Raw genomic sequence first — 19,943 nt, 5'->3', positions numbered from 1 at the left:
TTTGGGAAGTGTAGGGTTTGAGTCTTGTTGACCTGGATTCAGTGCACCCATGTGCTACTTGTCTGCTTTAGAGAACCTTCTTGGCTCTCCAGGAAGGAAAGTGTATTTATACCTAGGCTACAAATCTTCTGGGCATGTCAACATGCTGAAGTGCCATGCACTTGGTATTTAAGTCACAACCAAACAACTTCAGTGTAGGAGAAACACACCTCAGGCAAAAATCATCAAATAAGTATTGGCATGAAAATAATAACATATTTGGAGATGTAAAGGTGTGCTTTCTTGGACCATTAGCTACTGGAATCATTCTTCATCATTGCGACTTCCAACCTGAGTTAAAAAAAAAAAAGAATCCTGTCACAAGCTTTATCATAAACTCCTCTAGACACTATTATTTCAATTGTGTTTTATATTACATTAGAGTTTAATATTTTACCCTGAGTTGTATCATATTGATCAAACATTGGTTTCTCCTATTCTTTTGAAGAATTAAATAAATACAAGATAACGCACCATCTCCCCAACTAACATGATATTTTTAAAAGGACTGTAATTCCTTAGAAGTTATTTTGTGTACACCTGCTCTATCTTTAATCAAACAGTTCTCCCACTTGACACGTCTTCAACATTCCTTCCCCAGATTTTCATTGGTGAAATATCTATGTATTTCATAAAGTCAACAAGGGAGTCCCTGATTGCTGAGGAGAAAATGATCCTGACGGGGGACTGCTGCTACCTGAGCCCCTTACTCCGAAGGATCATCAGGTTCATTGGTAAGTTCTAGAAGGAGCTGTGCTCCCAAGGATAGGCGAAGCTTACTAAACTCAGTGGATATGCTTGAGCAAATAAACCAAGATACAGCAGAGCCAGTGTTAAAAGCAAGGGCTCTTTGGGGATGTCCCACTGAGGGTAAAGGTAAGCCTAATCCTGGTGCCATGTCAAATATTTGATCCTTGAAGTAAGATGTGATTTATTAAATTGATGTAAGAGTCAAATATTTGATCTTTTAGGTAGGTGGTGTTTACTAAATGTTATGCAGAATGATTCCAACTAATTTTTCCCTGCATGACATTTCTCTGGGATGATCTCTGGACATATGTTATAACACTGATTGGCTGTTGACATATACTAAAGAGTAAGGGTCAGGTAAGGGTTGGGGGACAAATGGGAACATCGATAAAAGGAGGTAATCAAATTTTCTGGCAAAGTTCTCCCGACTTGTAGATTTGTTATTCAGGAAATTTAAGAAAATATGAGATGTCAAATCTATCAGACTCTTGAAAACAATGCCTTTTTCAAACTTGGAAATGGAATGTTTAGTTTATTGTTCGTGATAAAGAATAATGAAGGCATGTGTGTTTGGTGTATGTACACATTCATGTGTGTATCCATATACCTGTACATGTATGGTAACTGAAGAAGGATGTAGGATGTGGTTCTCTATGACTTTCCACCATACTCCCTTGTGACTGGGTTGTTCTGAACCTGGAACCAGACTGACAGCCTGAAAGTCCCAATGATCCTCCTGTCTTCACCCGCTATGGCACTGGGGTTACAGGCAAACGTGGCCACACCCAGTTTCTTACATGGGTTCTGGGGAGTCAAATTCAAGTGTTCATGCTTACATTCCAAGCACTCCTACATGCTGAGCCATTGCTCTGAACCATTTTCTCATGTTCTTTGCATAGCCTACAGAGCCCTTAGTGATCTGAGACCTCATCTGTTTCCAGCTCATGTCCCATGCTGAATTGCTTTACTGGCCCTCAGAAAGACTATAGACTTCCATCTTAGTCGCTGTTCACGTTGTCTTCCTACTGTCTAGAGTACCCATAGCATCTGGCCACAGCCGTCAGAATCTATTTAAACATTACCTCTTTAAACCTATCCAAAGAGACCCCCCACTGACTCTGTCTTTTCATCGTTTATAAGCGCTTAACATACTAGTATTGTAGCTTAAGTCTTTTGCTCCTAACAACTGCTGATCCTTGAAGAGTGGGGACTATATGTGAACAGCATATCGCAAGCAACATGCCTCAAACATAGACTTTGAATAAATGTAGGGCTTGGGAAGTCTTTTTTAATTTTGTCTTTTGATTGTTTTTGTTTTCACTGTTGTTGTTGTTTTGGGGAGGGATTGTTTTTTATTTTTGTTTGTTTTTGATAAATGAAGAGGAAAGATGGGTTTTGTTAATTAATACATTTTTCTAAAACTAGTTTCACAAAGGCTGATTCTCACGTCTTCATTTCCCTCCTTTTTTTTTTTAAATGACCCTGATTACCAATCCAGTTTGGTTCTAGAACTTTAAAGCACACAAGGCAATTTGGAAAAGAGATGTGCAAGTTCATTCTGACTTTTTATACAGCAGTGTCCCAAAGAAGAGAGTAAAGAGGCCTACTTATCCAGACAAGGTTAATTTCTGAGTCTCTAGATTATTCTGTTTATAATGGGGAGAAAATGTATTCATTGAAATAAAAACCATTTAAACGGAAATATTTTCTTCAACAAAAATTAAAGTAAAGTAAGGTAGTAGCCAAACTCTATTAGAAACGTTACTGTAAAGGGCTTAATGGTCTTTTTTCTACACCAGCAGTCACCAACACACACACTGCAATTGGCATGGGGAAATGACAACTGTCTTAAATGACTATTCTAATTAAGCCTAAATGGCATGATTTCCCCTTGCAGTTTATGTAATTGTTTTTTAAGCCATTTTAAATAGTATTTCCTAGCAAATGCAATCAGCTTTGTGTTACAAGAAAAATCCAGTGGATTAACAAGTTATTTTACAGAAATATGCGTCATACCAAGAGTATCAGAACAACAGCGTTCTGTCTGGTAGGAGTATGTGGAGACATCCTGTCCACAAAAGCCTTAGACACAAATGTCCTTTCAAACCCCACATTCCATGTCAAATCATGAATCCTAAGAAAGAAGAGATGTAGATTAACTGTATGGATTAAATGAATTTTCCAGAATATAAGTTAAAATACCAAGGTGATAGCAATGGGGCTGGGAAAATGGCTCTGCAACTAAGAGGACGAATGGATCTTGAAAAGGAGCCAAGCGTGGTCTCCAGCAGGCAGTCAGGTGGTTCACTCTCACTGCAGCTCTAGGGGGATCCAACACCTCTGGCTTTCACAAGCACACTCACACACACACACACACACACACACACACACACACAAATTAAAAAATACAACAGTGCTTTAGCTTCCATTATAACCTCAAAATGCCAATAAATGTGTTTAATGAAGGGAAACTATTCATGATATAATGAATATTAAATGATATAAATGAATATTAAAATGGTTTTTATTTCTAAATATAGAAATGAATCTGTCATGGTAGGAGAGCAAACACCTGGGATTCTAGCTCTGAGAGAGGAGTACAGGTGTGGACGAGGTGTGAACATTGAGAGTTCAAGTCAAGCCTGGGCTACATAGTAAGGCCCTGTCTCAAATTTACAAAAAGATACAGTATACAACTCATGTTTATGTACCCTTAAAATGAAAGGGGATGGCAATTAATTAAAAAGAGATCATGCATTTGAAAGAGATCAAGGAAGGTACATGGGAGGGTTTGGAGTGTGGATAAAAATGAAAGAAATGATACAATTATGTTATAATTGCAAAAATAAAGGAAAAAATTAAGAATGGATTAAAATGAAAGTTGCCCATTGTTACTTCAGAATGTAAGATAATAAGTGAGTTGTTTGACATCTACTGTTCTGTAATCTTGACTCATTTCATTATGGGTGTGCTTGACTTTAAAAATGAAAGAGAACTAAAGATTTAAGAGTATTTAAACCAAAGGTGTGTGGCATCTCTCACTTTCTGCTCTCCATGCCTTTTCCTTCCCACTCCATCACGTTACAGGAAAACAATCTACAGCCTTAGGTTCTCGTGAGATGAAACCTTGGCATCCTTTCCAGCAGCAAAGACTTAAGTAAGGAAGCCATACATTCCCCCAAATATAAGGAGATAAACATACTTCCGGGGGGAAAACTATTGGGAAAATCAGTTCTTAAATGATTACTTTTTGGCTCAGCACTGAGAAGTAATTAGTAGAAAGTAGAATTAGCAAGGCTTGGGGCTGCCTTTTCAAAGACTAAATTAACTTTCTCTTCCTAAATAGCTTTTCTATGGAGTTACTGGAAAAATGCAACACATATGCCAACAGTAGACTCTCTGTTAGCACCTAAAATAGCCTACCATTCAGAAACCATTTATTACGGCTTTTCATCAGTGACCACAGAACTGTTCTATTATTACTTCTAATCAAAATGTAATTAAATGCTACACAAATTTTTTTGCAGTTTAGGTTAAGTCCAGGGATTAAGAGCACGGGGCAGAATGGAAAGTGCCATGGTAAACAGTTAATGAATGCAGCCCTAATTAATAAATTAACTGTGATCTGAATGAAGCATGAATATTTTCAATGCACTTTCAAAAGTCACTGTGTTTTATGGTTGTAAGGATTGATATTCAGAGACATGCTTAATTTCAGCCTTTTGAGAACTAGAAAATTGGTCTCAATTTTGAAAGTCATTTAAATGTACATATTCTGGAAAGAGATTTCATCGAATCGTTTTATTTCTACTTACACTATTTATCATTTAAATGTGGGGGGGAGTCAGTCATGTTCGCTCAACCTTCAACTAATAATTTATTGAGAACCTTCAGGTAGTAATTTATTTGAGAACCTACTTTCTGCTAGGTTCTGAGAGTGTTGAGGGGAGGGATACTTTTTTGTCAACAAAGATGAATAAAATTTGCTCTAGTTGATTTTCTATTCTAATTTGAAAAGGCAGGCATTAAACAGCACAAATAACTAAAATGTGTTTTTTAGAAAATATATGCTACAGAGAAAAATTAATGAAAGAGAGTATTTGTGCCAACATACATGCAAATTTCAATGGAAGGAGGATGCTATCAGTCAACATGAATTGTCTAGTGTTGATACCGATTTCATAGAAAGACAAAACCACCAATACAGAGGAAATCCCAATGAGCAGGGTGGCCATGAAACAAAGCTAGTTTCACGTGCTGTCTGCAGAAAATTAACTTGCCCAAGAAGCCTAAAACTAGGTCACCGTGTCATGGCATTCAGCTTTATTTCTGGACCATGAATCTATCTACACTGCAAAAGAGAAAAATGTCACAAGCAATGCTTATAAATAAATAGGGATGACTCTATAACTCAGAGAAAACTTGAAGAGATCATGAAGACAGGATCTGGGTTGATAATAGAGGTTTTAAAAGAAAGGAAAGAAATAATAATAATCTAATCAATTCTTGATCTCATGAGCCTAAAATTTGTGGAACTCCCTATTAGAAATGTGTACACTCTCTGGACCGTGAATGTGTTTCAAGAATGCAGGGGGAAGCCTAGTGTGCCCCACAAGTGGCCCATACATATGCAGCCATCCAATTAGACAAGATGGATGAAGCAAAGAAGTGCAGGCTGACAGGAGCCAGATGTAGATCTCTCCTGAGAGACACAGCCAGAATATGGCAAACACAGAGGCGAATGCCAGCAGCAAACCACTGAACTGAGAACAGGACCCCCATTGAAGGAATCAGAGAAAGGACTGGAAGAGCTTGAAGGGGCTCGAGACCCCATATGAACAACAATGCCAAGCAACCAGAGCTTCCAGGGACTAAGCCACTACCTAAAGACTATAAGTGGACTGACCCTGGGCTCCAACCTCAGAGGTAGCAATGAATAGCCTAGTAAGAGTACCAGTGGAAGGGGAAGCCCTTGGTCCTGCCAAGACTTAACCCCCAGTGAAGGTGATTGTTGGGGGGAGGGTGGTAATGGGGGGAGGATGGGGAGGGGAAGCCCATATAGAAGAGGAGGGGGAGAGTTTAGGTGGATCTTGGCCTGGAAGCCAGGAAAGGGAATAACAATCGAAATGTAAATAAGAAATACCCAAGTTAATAAAGGTAAAAAAAAAAAAAAAAAACCAACAACAACAAAAAAAAAAAACTTGGAGCTGTGGTCAGCTCTGCTAGGGTGCAATCCCTGCTCACCACTCAGAAAGTCATGGAGGGTGGGTGTAGATTTTGGTTGCTCATCCCTGTGCAAGAAATGAATATTCTCCTTTAAATACCGTCCTCAGTGATTTAGACTGTTATGAACCTGATGAAACTCCTAACCCAGAATTCTTTAGGCTTCCCAGTTTTTAGAATAAAAGATAGAAAGTCAGAGGAGACTCCTTTTCTAAGGACTCTACCCTGCAGAAGTGTTTGCAGATTGGGCTAGAATAAGACTGACTGAGCAGAGAACGCCTTTCTCTTTCCAGGTTAGCCAGTATAAAACTCATACCACTTCAGGGAGCTCAACTAGTATAAAGCTATGTTTCTCACCCACAGCATGGCTGGCTTGTTAAGCCAATGCTCTAGTAGCACAACTAGCATGACTGGTTTTATTTCTGTTACTGTTATAAAATACCTTGAGTAAAAGCACATCGGCAAAGCTCCCCATCTCGGGTTCTTGACTGTTATTGTGAGAAAGTCAAGGCAACAAACACTTGAAGCAGCTACTGTATCACATCTACAGTCAATGACAGAGAGAAACAAGTGCACACATGCTTAGAGGTCAGCTAGATCTCTCTACACTTCTATAGGCTTGGGCACCAAACCAAGAGTGGTACCACCCACTTTTCAGGCTGTGTCTTCCTCTCTTGATGCAAACAGTAGAGTCAGTCCCCTTCAAAGGTGTCCATAATCCAACCTGATGGAGATAAGTTCTCATTGAGATTCTCTCCCCAAGTGACTGTATATTGTATCAAGATGACAATTAAAAGTCACTGTCACAATCAGATGTCCCCTTTTTATATAGGAGTAGAGCAGAATTGCCAACTTACTGTAGGATATTTCGCATCATCCTTGGCCACCCACTAGCCCAATTCCTGCCAAATCATCCCCTTTTGTATTAGTGTACTTCAAAAACCCCTTCCCATATGGAATATCCCCTGGGAGGAAGTACTATGCTTAGTTGCTAACTGCTTCTGTTAACCGTTTAAGAAGACAAGTATGTTTTAATAACTGTCCAAAAATGATGGCTATTTTTGCTATGTAAGATATCTCATAGCAAAATCTGCCAGGGTGGGAAAGGGGACAGGGAAGGGGGAAAAGTCTGTCATAGTCCAGAGATAGTACCCCCTGCAAAAGATACTGTAAAGGTTTAAAGTGCTCAAGCATCTGGTAGTTAGGGTTTTTTAATGGAAATTATATCAATAGTATTAGTGACCAATTACTCAATAAATGTACCTAAATTTAGAGAATGGAGGGATGATGTTGGATCAATGATGACTACAAATTGGGGTTGTTGTGTGTCATGAATGATGACTAAAAGTTTTTGAGTCTGGGGTCCATATCATAAAAGAAAAATTTGTCATAGTCACAAAAGTACTATCTGAATATCTGTAGTTTTTTGAAGCAGTTGATAGAGAGTAATTTAAAGCTTTCTGTAAGGATAATAACAAGGATGTTCAAGGAACTACTTAAATTATGGTGACAGTACTTAATAAATGCTTAGAAAATGCATCATGCCAGGACAGGAGCATCAGTCTTTTAGTCACCACAGGACTGGTGACTGTCCAGCCTTTGCGGCACTGATCTGAAGCTGGAAAGGGGAATAGATCACCAACTATGCTCTATAGTTAAAAACCTACAAACAGAATCAGAAGGAGGAGATTTAGGGAATTGTGGGAGTCCTCTGAGCCTTTAGGCTTTGATGTCTCTGTTTTCAGTTCATCGTAGAAACATGTCTGTCTGCATCATTTGTACCTGGACATACTTCCTGGATTTTTCTGTAGCCACATTCTCCATCTACTTTATTTAAAATTGTCATGGCCTCTGGCTAACATTGGCTTTTTCCCCCTTGTCTAGCAGGACTAAAAAGCAGCTATTTAGAAACTAGTGGGGTGAATATGGGAGGCAACAGCAGGATAAAACAGCAGGGGCTGGCAGGGCAAAAGGAGGAAAGACAGCAGAGTAAAACAGGGGGATGATATGTGAGAGAGGGAAAGAGAGAGACAGACAGAGACAGAGAGAGAGAGAGAGACAGACAGACAGACAGACAGAGAGAGAGACAGAGAGAGAGAGAGACAGAGAGAGAGAGAGAGAGACAGAGACAGAGAGACAGAGAGAGAGAGCGAGAGAGAGAGCGCGCACGAGCACCCAGGATCTGTCCTATAAGGAAAGAGCAAAGCAGGTATTCTCAGTGAAATAAAACAATCTGTTCCCAGTTCATGCTATTGGATGTTTGGGAGGGGGGAGGTATATTTGTTAGCTTTGGGACTTTTATTTATGAAAATATTCAGTGTTTGCATTTTGGCTGATGAGCTGTCATGTTTTTAGGTAGTTACCCTTTGTCATAACTTCATGTGATTAGAACTTACAACAATGACAAACACGCGGACTATTTTTGAAACAGACCAGCTCATTATACTGTAGAAATTGCTTTCTTGAAACAGAAGATAAATAACACATGGTGCTGAATATTTGCCTTAGCTTTTCAGAATTATAGATTTCTTATCTCTTCAGTTTTTTAGGAAGAAGAGCTTATCCCTATGTCTTTCATTTACAATGGCAATGTCAATTTAGAACTCATAATTTTTTAAGTAATTTTAGGATTTGAATGACAGCTGTGTGTTACATTGGGGCTATTTAAAGCATATTCCAGAAGAAAGCATACAGTGACAGATAAATAGCTACTTTGTGAGGTGAGAGACCCTGGAACACTGGAAACCAGTATGGGAAACTAGAATTGTGTAGGATTCAGAGACAGCATAAGAAGAGAGAGAAAACATCCCACTTTCTGTCTACCCAACTCCACAGCCAGGGAAAATGGAATGTCCACTTTGCTGTGGTAACCAGAGTAATCCTAGCGACTAAAAGTTTCATAATCCACACAGGCTTTTGGATCACTTAAATAAACTAAAATCTAAAAGGAAGCCTAGCTTTGGACAAAGAACTTACCCCATCTCTCAGCTACCCCAGAGGATGCTGTAGGTAGGAACCATCATGATGTGTGAGCTGTTGTCTTGAGTTTGCCCCACATGTTTCTGACTCTGTGATTCTACAGAAATTCCATGCACGGAGTTAGGGGAAGCTTTGTCAATACAGCTTGGTCTAGCCATGGGACTGTGACCTAAGCTTGCTGGGTGACCAAATTGTGGATGATAGATATCATGACACAAGTGGACAGAGGCCACTATCTTGAGGACTCGGAATCAGGATGCTTGCCCTCTGATTACAGCTCTGTGTTACTCTGGTATCGGGACTGAAGAAAGCCACCCATGCAGTTCCCGTAGTCCCTCTCACACTCAGATGCCTGAAGTTGACAGCAGGGAGGAACAGCACACCTGTGGCCCTGCTCCACCCACAGGAGAATGGTGAGGTGGTAGAAACACCGATGGCTTAGGCTCTCATCTTCCCCCAAAATCTTGTCCACTCTAGCTAAGGCCACACACAGACAGAACATAACAACTTTGCTGTAGTCATACATATACACTTTCTACACACACACACACACACACACACACACACACACACACACACACACACACACACAGTATTTTGTCTGAACACACACTTATCAGAACCTAAGTGGGCCACAGAAAGATTACCATGATTTTTTTTCAAGGCCTCTTTTATTATTTTTTTAAATTTGGTATTTTTTATTTACATTTCAAATGTTATCCCCTAGCTTGGCTTCCCCTCTGCAACCTCCCTATCCCATCCCCCCTCCTCCTGCTTCTATGAGTGTTCCCCCACCCATCCACCCACTCCCACCTCACTGCCCTGGCATTCCTCTACACTGGGGCATCAAGCCTTCACAGGACCAAGGGCTTTTCCTCCCATTTCCTGCCCGACAAGGTCCATCCTCTGCTACATATGCAGCTGGAGCCATGGGGCCCTCCATGTGTACTCTTTGGTTGGTGGTTTAGTCCCTGGGAGCTCTGGGGGGAGGGGTATGTTTGATTGTTATTGTTGTCCTTTCTGTAGGGTTACAAACCCCTTCAGCTCCTTCAGTCCTTTCCCTAGCTACTCCATTGAGTTCCCGTGCTCATCCAATAGTTGACTGTGAACACTCCCATCTGTATTTGTCAGGCTCTAGCAGAGCCTCACTGGAAACAGCTTTATCAGGCTCCTGTCAGCAAGCACTTCTTGGCATCCAAAACAGTGTCTGGGTTTGGTTGCTGTATATGGGATGAATCCCCAGGTGGGGCAGTCTCTAAATGGCCTTTCCTTCAGTCTCTACTCCACGCTTTGTTCCTGTATTTCCTTTAGACAGGAGCAATTCTGGGTTAAAAACTTGGAGATGAGTGGGTGGTCCTATCCCCCAACCAAAGGCCTTGCCTAACCTCTGGAAATGGTTTCTACAGGTTCTTCCCTTTGTTGGGCATTTCAAATAATCTCATCCCTGTTGAGTCCTGAGAGTGTCTTACTTTCCTGGTTTTTGGGACTTTCTGGTGGCTACCCCCAATTCCCCATCCCCCATTGCTACACAGTTCTATTCAAGTTCCTGGCCCTCTGTATATCATCCCTGTCTCCTCTTCCCATACTTGATCCTTCCCTCCTTTTTTCCCTTCCTCCTCCTCTCTTCCTCCCAAGTCCCTCCACCTCCTGTGAGTATTTTGTTCCCACTTCTAAGAAGGACTGAAGCATCCACACTTTGGTCTTCCTTCTTCTTGAGCTTCATATGTTCTGTGAGTTGTATCATGGATATTCCAAGCTTTCTTGCCTAATATCCACTTATCAGTGAGTACATACCATGTATGTTCTTTTGTGAGTGGATTACCTCACTCCAGATGATATTCTTTAATTCCATCCATTTGCCTGGATTACCATGATTCATACTGCTACTACTCCTCATGAAGCCTCTAGGCTGGCACCACTGCTGACTGGTCAGAAGACAAATGCATCAGGCCATTGACCACTGCTGCTATCCCATTGCCCTAACAAGCATCAACAGTACATGAAGAAGCCCCATCATTCAGTAAGGGTTTCCATTCCCAGGCTAGGAAGAGCCATACTTTGAACCCCCACACTCACTGCTGTCTACACCACAGCTGCCTGAACTTCTGGAGTACTGTTCTTGTGATCTGCAGAGATAGAAGGTCTGTTGGTCTTTATTTAGCTTCATTAATCAAAGTCCAAAGAAGCTAAAATGAAGTTCTATCCTGGTGGGCACCCAGCTAGAAACAAAGTTCATATTAGATAACAAAGTAATGCCTACCCTTAAGAAACAGTTACAACAAAGGGCCCTTTACTAAAGCAGACCACCTCAAAACCTGGTAGAAATCCGTGATCCATCAAATGAGCAGATCTCAATACAGAAAGAGAAGAAATATGAGAAAACAAGAAGAGGAAAACAGATACCCCCAAAAGAAACATAGCTCAAGAATCAGGTCCCAAAGGGATAAAAATGGCTGAAGTGCCTGATAATGAATTTAAAAAATATGGTTATAAACAAAAAGCAAATGAAAGCTAAAAGAACACAGATAGGCAAGCCATTAAAGGAAATTAAGGAGACAATTCTAGATATGAGTAAAAGTGACAGCAAAAGAATAAGAATTTTGTGAAAGAACAAATCAAAATCTCAGAAACAAACTCTGTAAGTCAAAACATACAGTGGAAAAACTGAACAGCAATCCAGATCAAGCCAAAGAAAGAAGGCATGGGTGTAAAGATAGCTATTTTAAAATATTGTATTCATACAAAAATAGAAGCTGAAAAGACCATTCAAGGACTTTAGAAGACCATTACGAAACAACCGCCCGTGTCTTTGGAATACTCAGAAGCACGGGAAGATCTTTTGTAGTGTTTGATTGCCAACATTTCAAGTTAGAAAATTATAAGAGATTTATGATATCTGCATAATAAAACCTGCATCCTGTTTGAGGCATTTGTGTTTAAAGAATACAAACAGATTTCTCAGGAGAAACTTTCCACACCAGGAGAGAATGATGTTGTGTTCCAAATGCTGAGAAAAAGTACTTGCCATGCAAATTATCATACCCAGTAGAACCTATTTTTCAGATATTAGAGGGTAGCAAATAAAAAAATTACATTAACAGAATAAAAAAAACATTACATCTCACTAAATGTGGGGAAAGCCCATGGCTAATGTCAGACCACATGTGGAAATCTTACAATATGGCCCTGATACTCAGAACAGAGTAAGAATCTACTGTCAAGACTGTTACTAAATATAGAACTAGAAACTTTAGCTAAAACAATTGGGCAAGAAAAAAACAAATTAAGGGCACACGATAAGTGAGGGAATCATAATCACCCCTATTTGCAGATGATATGATGAGAAAACAATGGCGTCTCCATCAAAACACAATTAGGACAGAAATGTGAATTAAAACTTTCAGGTACAAGGTCACCATATAAAAACTAAGCCATTTTCTACACACCAATAACAACTTTTAATAATTTTGACAAGAAGTCATGAAAGCAATCCCGTCACAAGAGTTATTTAAAACACATGGGAATAAGTTTAACAAGTAAATAAAAAGACATTGGAGAAAATTCTAAAATCACTGATGAAATAAACTGTAGAAGTCTTATAGAAAAAGAGAAAGACTTCCCATGTTTTCATGGATTAAAAAGTTGCTGCTAAGATGTCTATACTATCCAAAGAGATACAGAGATCCCATCTAATCTCCATTAAAATACTAATGATCTACTTCACAGAAATAGAAAATCTGAAACTTTATATGAAAACAGACAGGACTAGCCACGCAACCATGAGTAAGATGAGCAAAGCTGGAGGTGTCCTAGCTTTAAGGCACATTGAAGAGGTACAGGAAACTAAATCCTACTCTTGACAAAGGCAACAAGGTGCACACGGGAAAATGGACATCCTCTTCTTCAGACAGCACTGAAGAAATGATGTATCCGTACCGGAAGACTGTATGTATCTCTCAGCTTGCAGAAAGATCAATCCCAATGGCTAAAGTACCTAATACAAGACTGGAAACTGGAGGCTAGGGGAGAAGCATAGCAAGAATGCTTCTGTGACTCGAGCAGCTCAGAAAACAGAAGCAAAAAATTGCCAGGGGGAGTTACACCAAGCTTAAAGACTTTTGCAGGGAAACAGAAGTGACCAATGTGGACCAGCAAGAAGAAAAGGTATAGAGGGGAACACGGAGGTGGAATCCTCAACAATGCAAACTTGTAGGAAAAGTTTAAAAAACAAATACATTTTTTAAAATGTTAACAACTTCACACCGAGGGAAACAATCACCAGAGGGCGCGGATGGCCTACATAACGGGAGAAAATAGTTACCGACCACACATACAACAGTTCACACCCAGAATACATAAAGAGATAAAGAACATTTTTAAAGAATACCTTTTTTTAAGGAATAAATAAGCCAGGTGTAGTTGCACACATTTAAAATCCCAGCACTAGGAGGTAGAGGCAGGAGGATGAAGAATCCAGGCCAACCTCACCTATCCACATGTATCAAAGCAGGCAAACGAAATGATGGGCAAATGACCTGAATAGACATTTCTCAAAAGAAGAAATGTTACAGGGGAAAAAGGCAACGGGTGCTCTGAATCATTAACATGAAAGACATTCAAATCAAACCAAAATTGAGAGGTCCCCTCGCTTCAGTTAAAACAGAACAATAAAGGAAATTTCTGTTTTGGATGTGGAGAAAAAAAAAGAACTCTTCTCTGTTGGTGAGAATGTTAATTAGTGCAGCCACTGTGAAGAATGTAGAAGTTACCCTGAGAACCCAAATCAGATTTCCTGTCTGACCTAGCTATTCCAGTTGTAGGTAAAATGGCCAAGGGGAATGAAAGGCTATGTCAGACAGGTGTGTGTACATGGCTGAGACACAGTGCAGTCTCATTACAAAGAAGACAGAAATACCGTCATGTTGTTGTTGTTGAGAAAAATGGAGAGATCTAAAGATCATTATATTAAGTAAAACTAGACAAATTCTTTCTTCCTCTCTCCTCTCTCCCTCCTCTCTCCCTCCTCTCTCTCTCGCTCCTCACTCTCCTCCCTTCTCCCTCTCCCTAACTCTCTCCCACTCTCTCTTCCTCCCTTCTTCCTTTCCCTCCCTCCTTTCTTCCCCCTCCCCCCAAAAACACTAAAGAATGGAGACTTAGAAATACAGCCATGTTTATTCGGGATTGGGGAGAGGTGTTTGAGGTGGAAAAGTTTCCTTCAGTTTGTACAGGGCATGCTGTGTGCATGTATGGACACATCACAATGAACCCCACAGTTGTGCACAATATAATTTTAATTCAGAGAAAAATAATATTAACAATCTTAGTCAACCGTAGACCCATCATGATACACTAACATTTGGCTAGGCAAGATGTTCTTTCTGGTGCAATAGTGCCATATCTGTTCTGGGGTAATCAACCATTTCCTGATTGGATTTGAGGCTTGCTGCATAAGAAGAAATTCAGAATAATACCATGGCCAAGGAGATCATAGGCTACCTTGGGAAAACTACTGCTGCTGGTTTTTGCTAAATGAACATGATGTGTTAACCAAATTATCTTCTAAATCACAGTGTTTTATATTTATATTGGTGATGCTGTCATCTTTGGTCAGAGAATATTCTTTCTTTAGAAGTCAGTGGTAACTGCAGAGATGTGTAAGTGAACAAAGTGCTTAAAATAACTGTTGAATGCTCAGCCAGAAATGGAACATCTATATCATTCCTCCAATTCTCCGAGAATATCACAGAAGAAGGGACGGAAAGAATGTAAGAGCTGGAGGGAAACTGAGGTAGGGAAAGTGGGAAAGAATGCTGACTGACAGCCCTGGCATGGCTGCTGCTCTTGAATTCATGGCAGGTGTGCTTACCTACACAACATGGGGCCTTATGAGCCCCCACTGTTGGCATATAGTCTAGGCTCTGCCCCACAGTTGCCTGGCAACAGCCTGGTGTGCCTGACACACTATAAAAGGGGCTACATGGGGTGTTTCTCTCTCTCTCTCTCCTCTCTCTCTCTCTCCTCTCTCTCTCTCTCTCTCTCTCTCTCTCTCTCTCTCTCTCTCTCTCTCTCCTCTCTCCTCTCTCCTCTCTCCTCTCTCCTCTCTCCTCTTCTTCTTCTCTCTTTCCGTCTCCCTCTCCCTCTTCCTCTCTCTACCTTTCTCTGTCTCTACTCTCCTCTCAACTCCCCTCCCCATGCCCTGAATAAACTCTATTCTATACTATACCATCCATGTAGCAGGTACCTCAGGGGGGAAGAAATGTCTTAGAATGGGCCCACAGAGGCACCCCCTGCCCCCACACCATACCTTGCCTCCATCAAACATATCCCTTCTTCTCTCGTCTTTTTATAAAACACAAGACCCAGCACCACTGAGGATTTGTGAGCAGATAATGGCTGATTGGTTGGTGGGAAAGGGAAAGACATTTTCTTCAATGGTATGTAGTTACTAGTAGGTCCATGCTCCTATAAGGAAACCTTCTGTGCTCTGTAAGCAGCATTAACAATAAAGTCAAGGGATCATACACAAAACAGCCTTAAAAGTAGAAGGGAGATCAGTGGATAAGAGGAGTGGAATAAATGGGAGGAGGGGGGCATCAAGAGAGAGCAATGAGGGTGAATTTGATCAAAATACATTATCTACATTAGGAAACTGTCATATTGAGCCCATTCTTACATATGATGTATATGTGCTAATAGAAAGTTTTAAAAAGTACCTAAAATTTCAAAGTTATGATCTCCCTCAAATGATTTTAGGCATCAAGCAATGATCTTTTTTTAAAACATCTCCTTAATATCATACCTTCCAATAGAAGAGGCCATTCAGTGTATTTCACCCAATTCTAAACAGTTGTTTCATTTCTGAGAATTGTAAAGATAACCTCAAGGAGTCCAGGGCTGACCAACAAAGGAATAGCGAAGGCCTTTTACAGAAACACAGTGTGCTCCGACATTACCTATACGTCACTATAGGTTCCACAGCCCTTTGTCGGCATGGACTGTGCCAGAGGAGGCTGGGATCCCTCAGGTGGCCAGTGCCCTTCAGATCTGACTCTCACACGCCAGACTGATATGTGAGGAGAGTGGATGCTGTTAAGCCGGCAGCAAAGGCAGATTTAAGCAGAGAAAAGACGGAGGAGCACTGCCAAACACAGTAGCAGGACAGCGTGTGCAGAGCCCACCATCCCACAATCACTGTGGGCAAGCAGCTGGTTCTTCCAACACTGATCCTGCATGTCTAGGAACCCTCCTTCTCCCAAAACCTACCATTGTTCTCGTTGAAGGCATGCCTGATGAACAAAATGCCAGAGGAAAATGCTGTCTCTTTTCTATTTTCAAGTCATAAATAACCCTCGTTTCCAGGAAAAGATTGTCTAGACAGACTTATTACCCCTTGAACAAGCCACAGACTGGTCTTTAAGAACCTTACTTGAAGATGCAAAAAAAAAAAAAATTTTTTTTCCCAACCACTCAGACTTCCATAGCCTGGGGATGAATCCTGCCAGGCATGATCAATGGATGCCTGCTCTCCCGGGTCAGAGCCCCTAAGTGTGAGTCGCCTGCAGCTAATAAAGATGCCAGCTTTCATTGTGATAAAGCACGTTCTTGCTAAGCTATGGAAAGGAAAATTATAGCAATCAATACATATCAAAATGAAACCGGAAGGAGTCATAGAAAGTACTATATAATCTCACTGGAGTTTGGAATCAAGAAACGTGGACTTTGGCAAAGCTAAATGGACAGGGAGGAAGGGATAAAGAGAGGTTGTTTAATGAACACTAAAGATAGAGGTAGCTGTGGCGATAGGGTAAGCATCAACATTTTAAGAATTTATTCAATTTTTTAGTGTGTTTTGCCTGTATGTATGTTAGCATACCGCATACATGCAGTATCCTGGAGACCAGAAAAAGACATTAGATCCCCTGGAACTATGAGCCACCATGGAGGTGCTAGAAACTGAACCCCTGCCATCTGTAAGAGCCACAAGTAGTCTAAACCACCGTGCCTTCTCTCCGCCCAATAACTGTCAGCATTGACAATAGCTTTTAGAATGCTAGGAAGAAGGAGTTTGATTATTTTCACCACAAATGACAAATGATTAAGGAAATAAATACAAATGATGGTTTGATAACTTAAGTCACAATACAAATGATTTAAATCTTCTAAAACACATACTGCATGTATCAAAATATCATGTGGTACCTCACATGTATGTATAATTTTTGTTTTTACATGTCAGCTAAAAATTGTTTTCAAATAAAAAAAACCTTTTTATTGATGGTCAAGCTTGTTGAGGTTAAAGCTGTGGAATTCATGAGAGAGCAGGCTATAAGTCTACAGGTGGAATGCACAGGCTTCTCAGGTAAACAATAGTCAGAACACACACATGTGCACATATATACATGCACATACATGCGTGCACATCATTCATGTACTCACATACACACATGCATATATGCACAAGCACACATATATGTACACGTATATATACACACATGCACATACAGGCATGAGCACACTCACATGAATGTGCACACACATATAGGCACACATGCACATACACTCACACACACACAAGAATGCATGCTTGTGCATGAACCCCAAAGGATGACCCTAAAAATGGTGGACTTGCTACTTTTTGTGAAAGGCGGATCTGCAGATATGCTTGCATTAATGATCTCAAGATCAGGGATTATTCTGGTTTGTCCGGGTGGATTAAGTGCAATCGCAAGCACTTTTAGAGACAGATGAGAAAGTCAGAGCCAATGGAGCTGTGGAATAAAGGTGAGTGCTAGAAAGGAGGCAACTCCTCAGTGCTGGTAAGGAGAAGGAATAAGTGCTACCCTGGAACTTTCCACAGTTCACAGAAAGATAACCCAGACAACACTCGGAGCTTCATCTGATTAACATCTACTTTGTTCTTCCAACTTCCATAACTTGGTGAGGACATAGATTTGCATTGTTTCAAGCCATGGTGTTGGTGGCAGCTTGTTGTAGCAGCAGTAAGAAACTGATACCACAAATAACTGTTGACTTGAATCTCTTTTCTACTTCTGCCTTTACTAATCCCTTCATCGAGTAAAACAATGCAGTGACATTTTTGGAATAATCTTTTTTTCCTCTCTTTGGGGAGGAACTCTGTAAAATCCTTATTCATTCTCACTTACCAGGGTGTTATAGATAACAGCTCATTTCCATTTCTAAATAAAAACAGGCTGAATACATTTTCTATAGAAAAAGGATTCACTTAAGATACTATGAGTCTAGGGATGTAGCTCAGTTGGTCAGCTTTTCTAGCGTGCAGAAAAGCCCAGGTTCCATTCCTCCCACTGCATAAAACAGCTACAGTGGCATACTCCGGGAGTGCCAGTATTTAGGTAATAGCTGGAAGGTTAGAAGTTGTAAGATTATCCTGGGCTACATAGAAAGTTTGAGACTACCCTGGGCTACATGAGACCCTGTCTCAAAAGTAAAAACAAAACCAGACTCATATTGGGTATTTTGTATATATCTCGTGTCATCTTCCCAAGCTACCCCACCTCTAATTCTTAACCAAGGGCATTGAGGTTCAAAGAAGTTATACTACTCATTCTTGGGCTGGAGCCCAAGTCAGTGAGACTTCACCCTTCCAGTTCCTTCCATCGAGACTATGTTGCTGCTAACATGCTCAAGCAAAGCAATAAAAGGCTAACAGTAGATGGCCTGCCAAGAGTGGGAAGAGATGGTCATTGGGGGGGCAGGCTTCATTCTCTAAAGGACATTATGACTCTTAAAATCCTTTTGAAGGTGTCATCATGAACTCCCCCAATCTCTCTTTGGGGCAAAAGCCAACTGGCAATTGCATGCCATCTCTCTGACTTCTTTCAAATCTCCTTATAGGGGTATTTGCATTTGGACTTTTTGCTACTGACATTTTTGTAAACGCCGGGCAAGTAGTCACTGGTCACCTAACACCATACTTCCTGACAGTGTGCCAGCCAAACTATACCAGTACAGACTGCCGGGCACACCACCAGTTCATCAACAATGGCAACATCTGCACTGGGGACCTGGAAGTGATAGAAAAAGCTCGGAGGTCCTTTCCTTCCAAACACGCTGCTCTGAGTATTTACTCCGCCTTATATGCCACGGTGAGTGTGAGTCTTACTGTCTCTCCATGCCGAGGTTCCGCTGGGCTGTGTCTCTCACCCTTCCCACCACCATTGTGTCATCCCTGTCACGTGGTGACTTAAGTCTTTCTCTCACTGTGGATAAAATAAGTCCCACCCTAATCCATTCCTAATCCTAACCTTCCACAGATCTTCGTTTGAAGAGAACTTTAATAATTGTCCATTTATACCCTCCTGGTTTATAGGTGAGGAAACCGAGGCCTCATGAATACCTAAGAATACACAGTCAGAGCTGTGCCAAGTTCCTGGAACTGGAACTCTCTGAATATTCTGCCACGGTTTTGATTGGTTACAGAACAGCATATCTTGCTCGTCCCTACCTGTAGGTTTTCAAGTGTTGACTTGGATGTGTAGTTAAGCTCACAGTGTGCAGGTCAGAATTAAATCTGTGTCTCCTGTGATTCTTGAAACATGCATTATGTTCTGTTAAGAGTTGGATATTCCCAGAAGAGTCTAAGACCCCAAACTTTACTTCTCCCTAGATCACACGGTCTCCCATTGCTCTGTTAGGTCATAATGCATTGTCTGTTTGTTTGTTTTGCTCTCATCCGAGGAAGAGCAATGGTACCTTCTTGTTTTCCTACATTTTAATTCACATGCATTTTGGAAATGGCTTATTTCGTCTTTCTCTGATCTATGCTTCTTTTGAACCTAGAACTCAAGAGCACAACTCTGAGCTAGAACACATATAAGCCAACACCACAAAGTCACTCACTGGTGCGTTTGCCATGTACCTTTCATGGGTGCAAGTGGCCATTGGTCAGACCCCTAAGGAAGACAGAGCTA

At 40.8% G+C, this 19,943-nt stretch overlaps 1 protein-coding gene and 1 pseudogene across 1 annotated transcript in view; both read left to right on the top strand.

Moving 5' to 3' along the window:
- The window catches only part of Plppr1 (phospholipid phosphatase related 1), a 122,584-nt gene that overhangs the window by 88,937 nt on the left and 13,704 nt on the right, over positions 1-19,943 (top strand). Inside the window, exons 3-4 of the mRNA XM_032907689.1 lie at positions 641-773; positions 18,868-19,118. Coding sequence (XP_032763580.1) covers positions 641-773; positions 18,868-19,118 — 384 coding nt within the window. The remainder of the gene's footprint in view (positions 1-640; positions 774-18,867; positions 19,119-19,943) is intronic.
- LOC116906399 lies at positions 7,304-7,380 on the top strand (annotated as a pseudogene).

The sequence above is a fragment of the Rattus rattus genome, chromosome 7 (genome assembly GCF_011064425.1).
Source record: "Rattus rattus isolate New Zealand chromosome 7, Rrattus_CSIRO_v1, whole genome shotgun sequence".
Taxonomy (NCBI): domain Eukaryota; kingdom Metazoa; phylum Chordata; class Mammalia; order Rodentia; family Muridae; genus Rattus; species Rattus rattus.
Note: the sequence above shows the minus strand (reverse complement) of the source record. Positions and strands in the feature narration are given on the sequence as shown.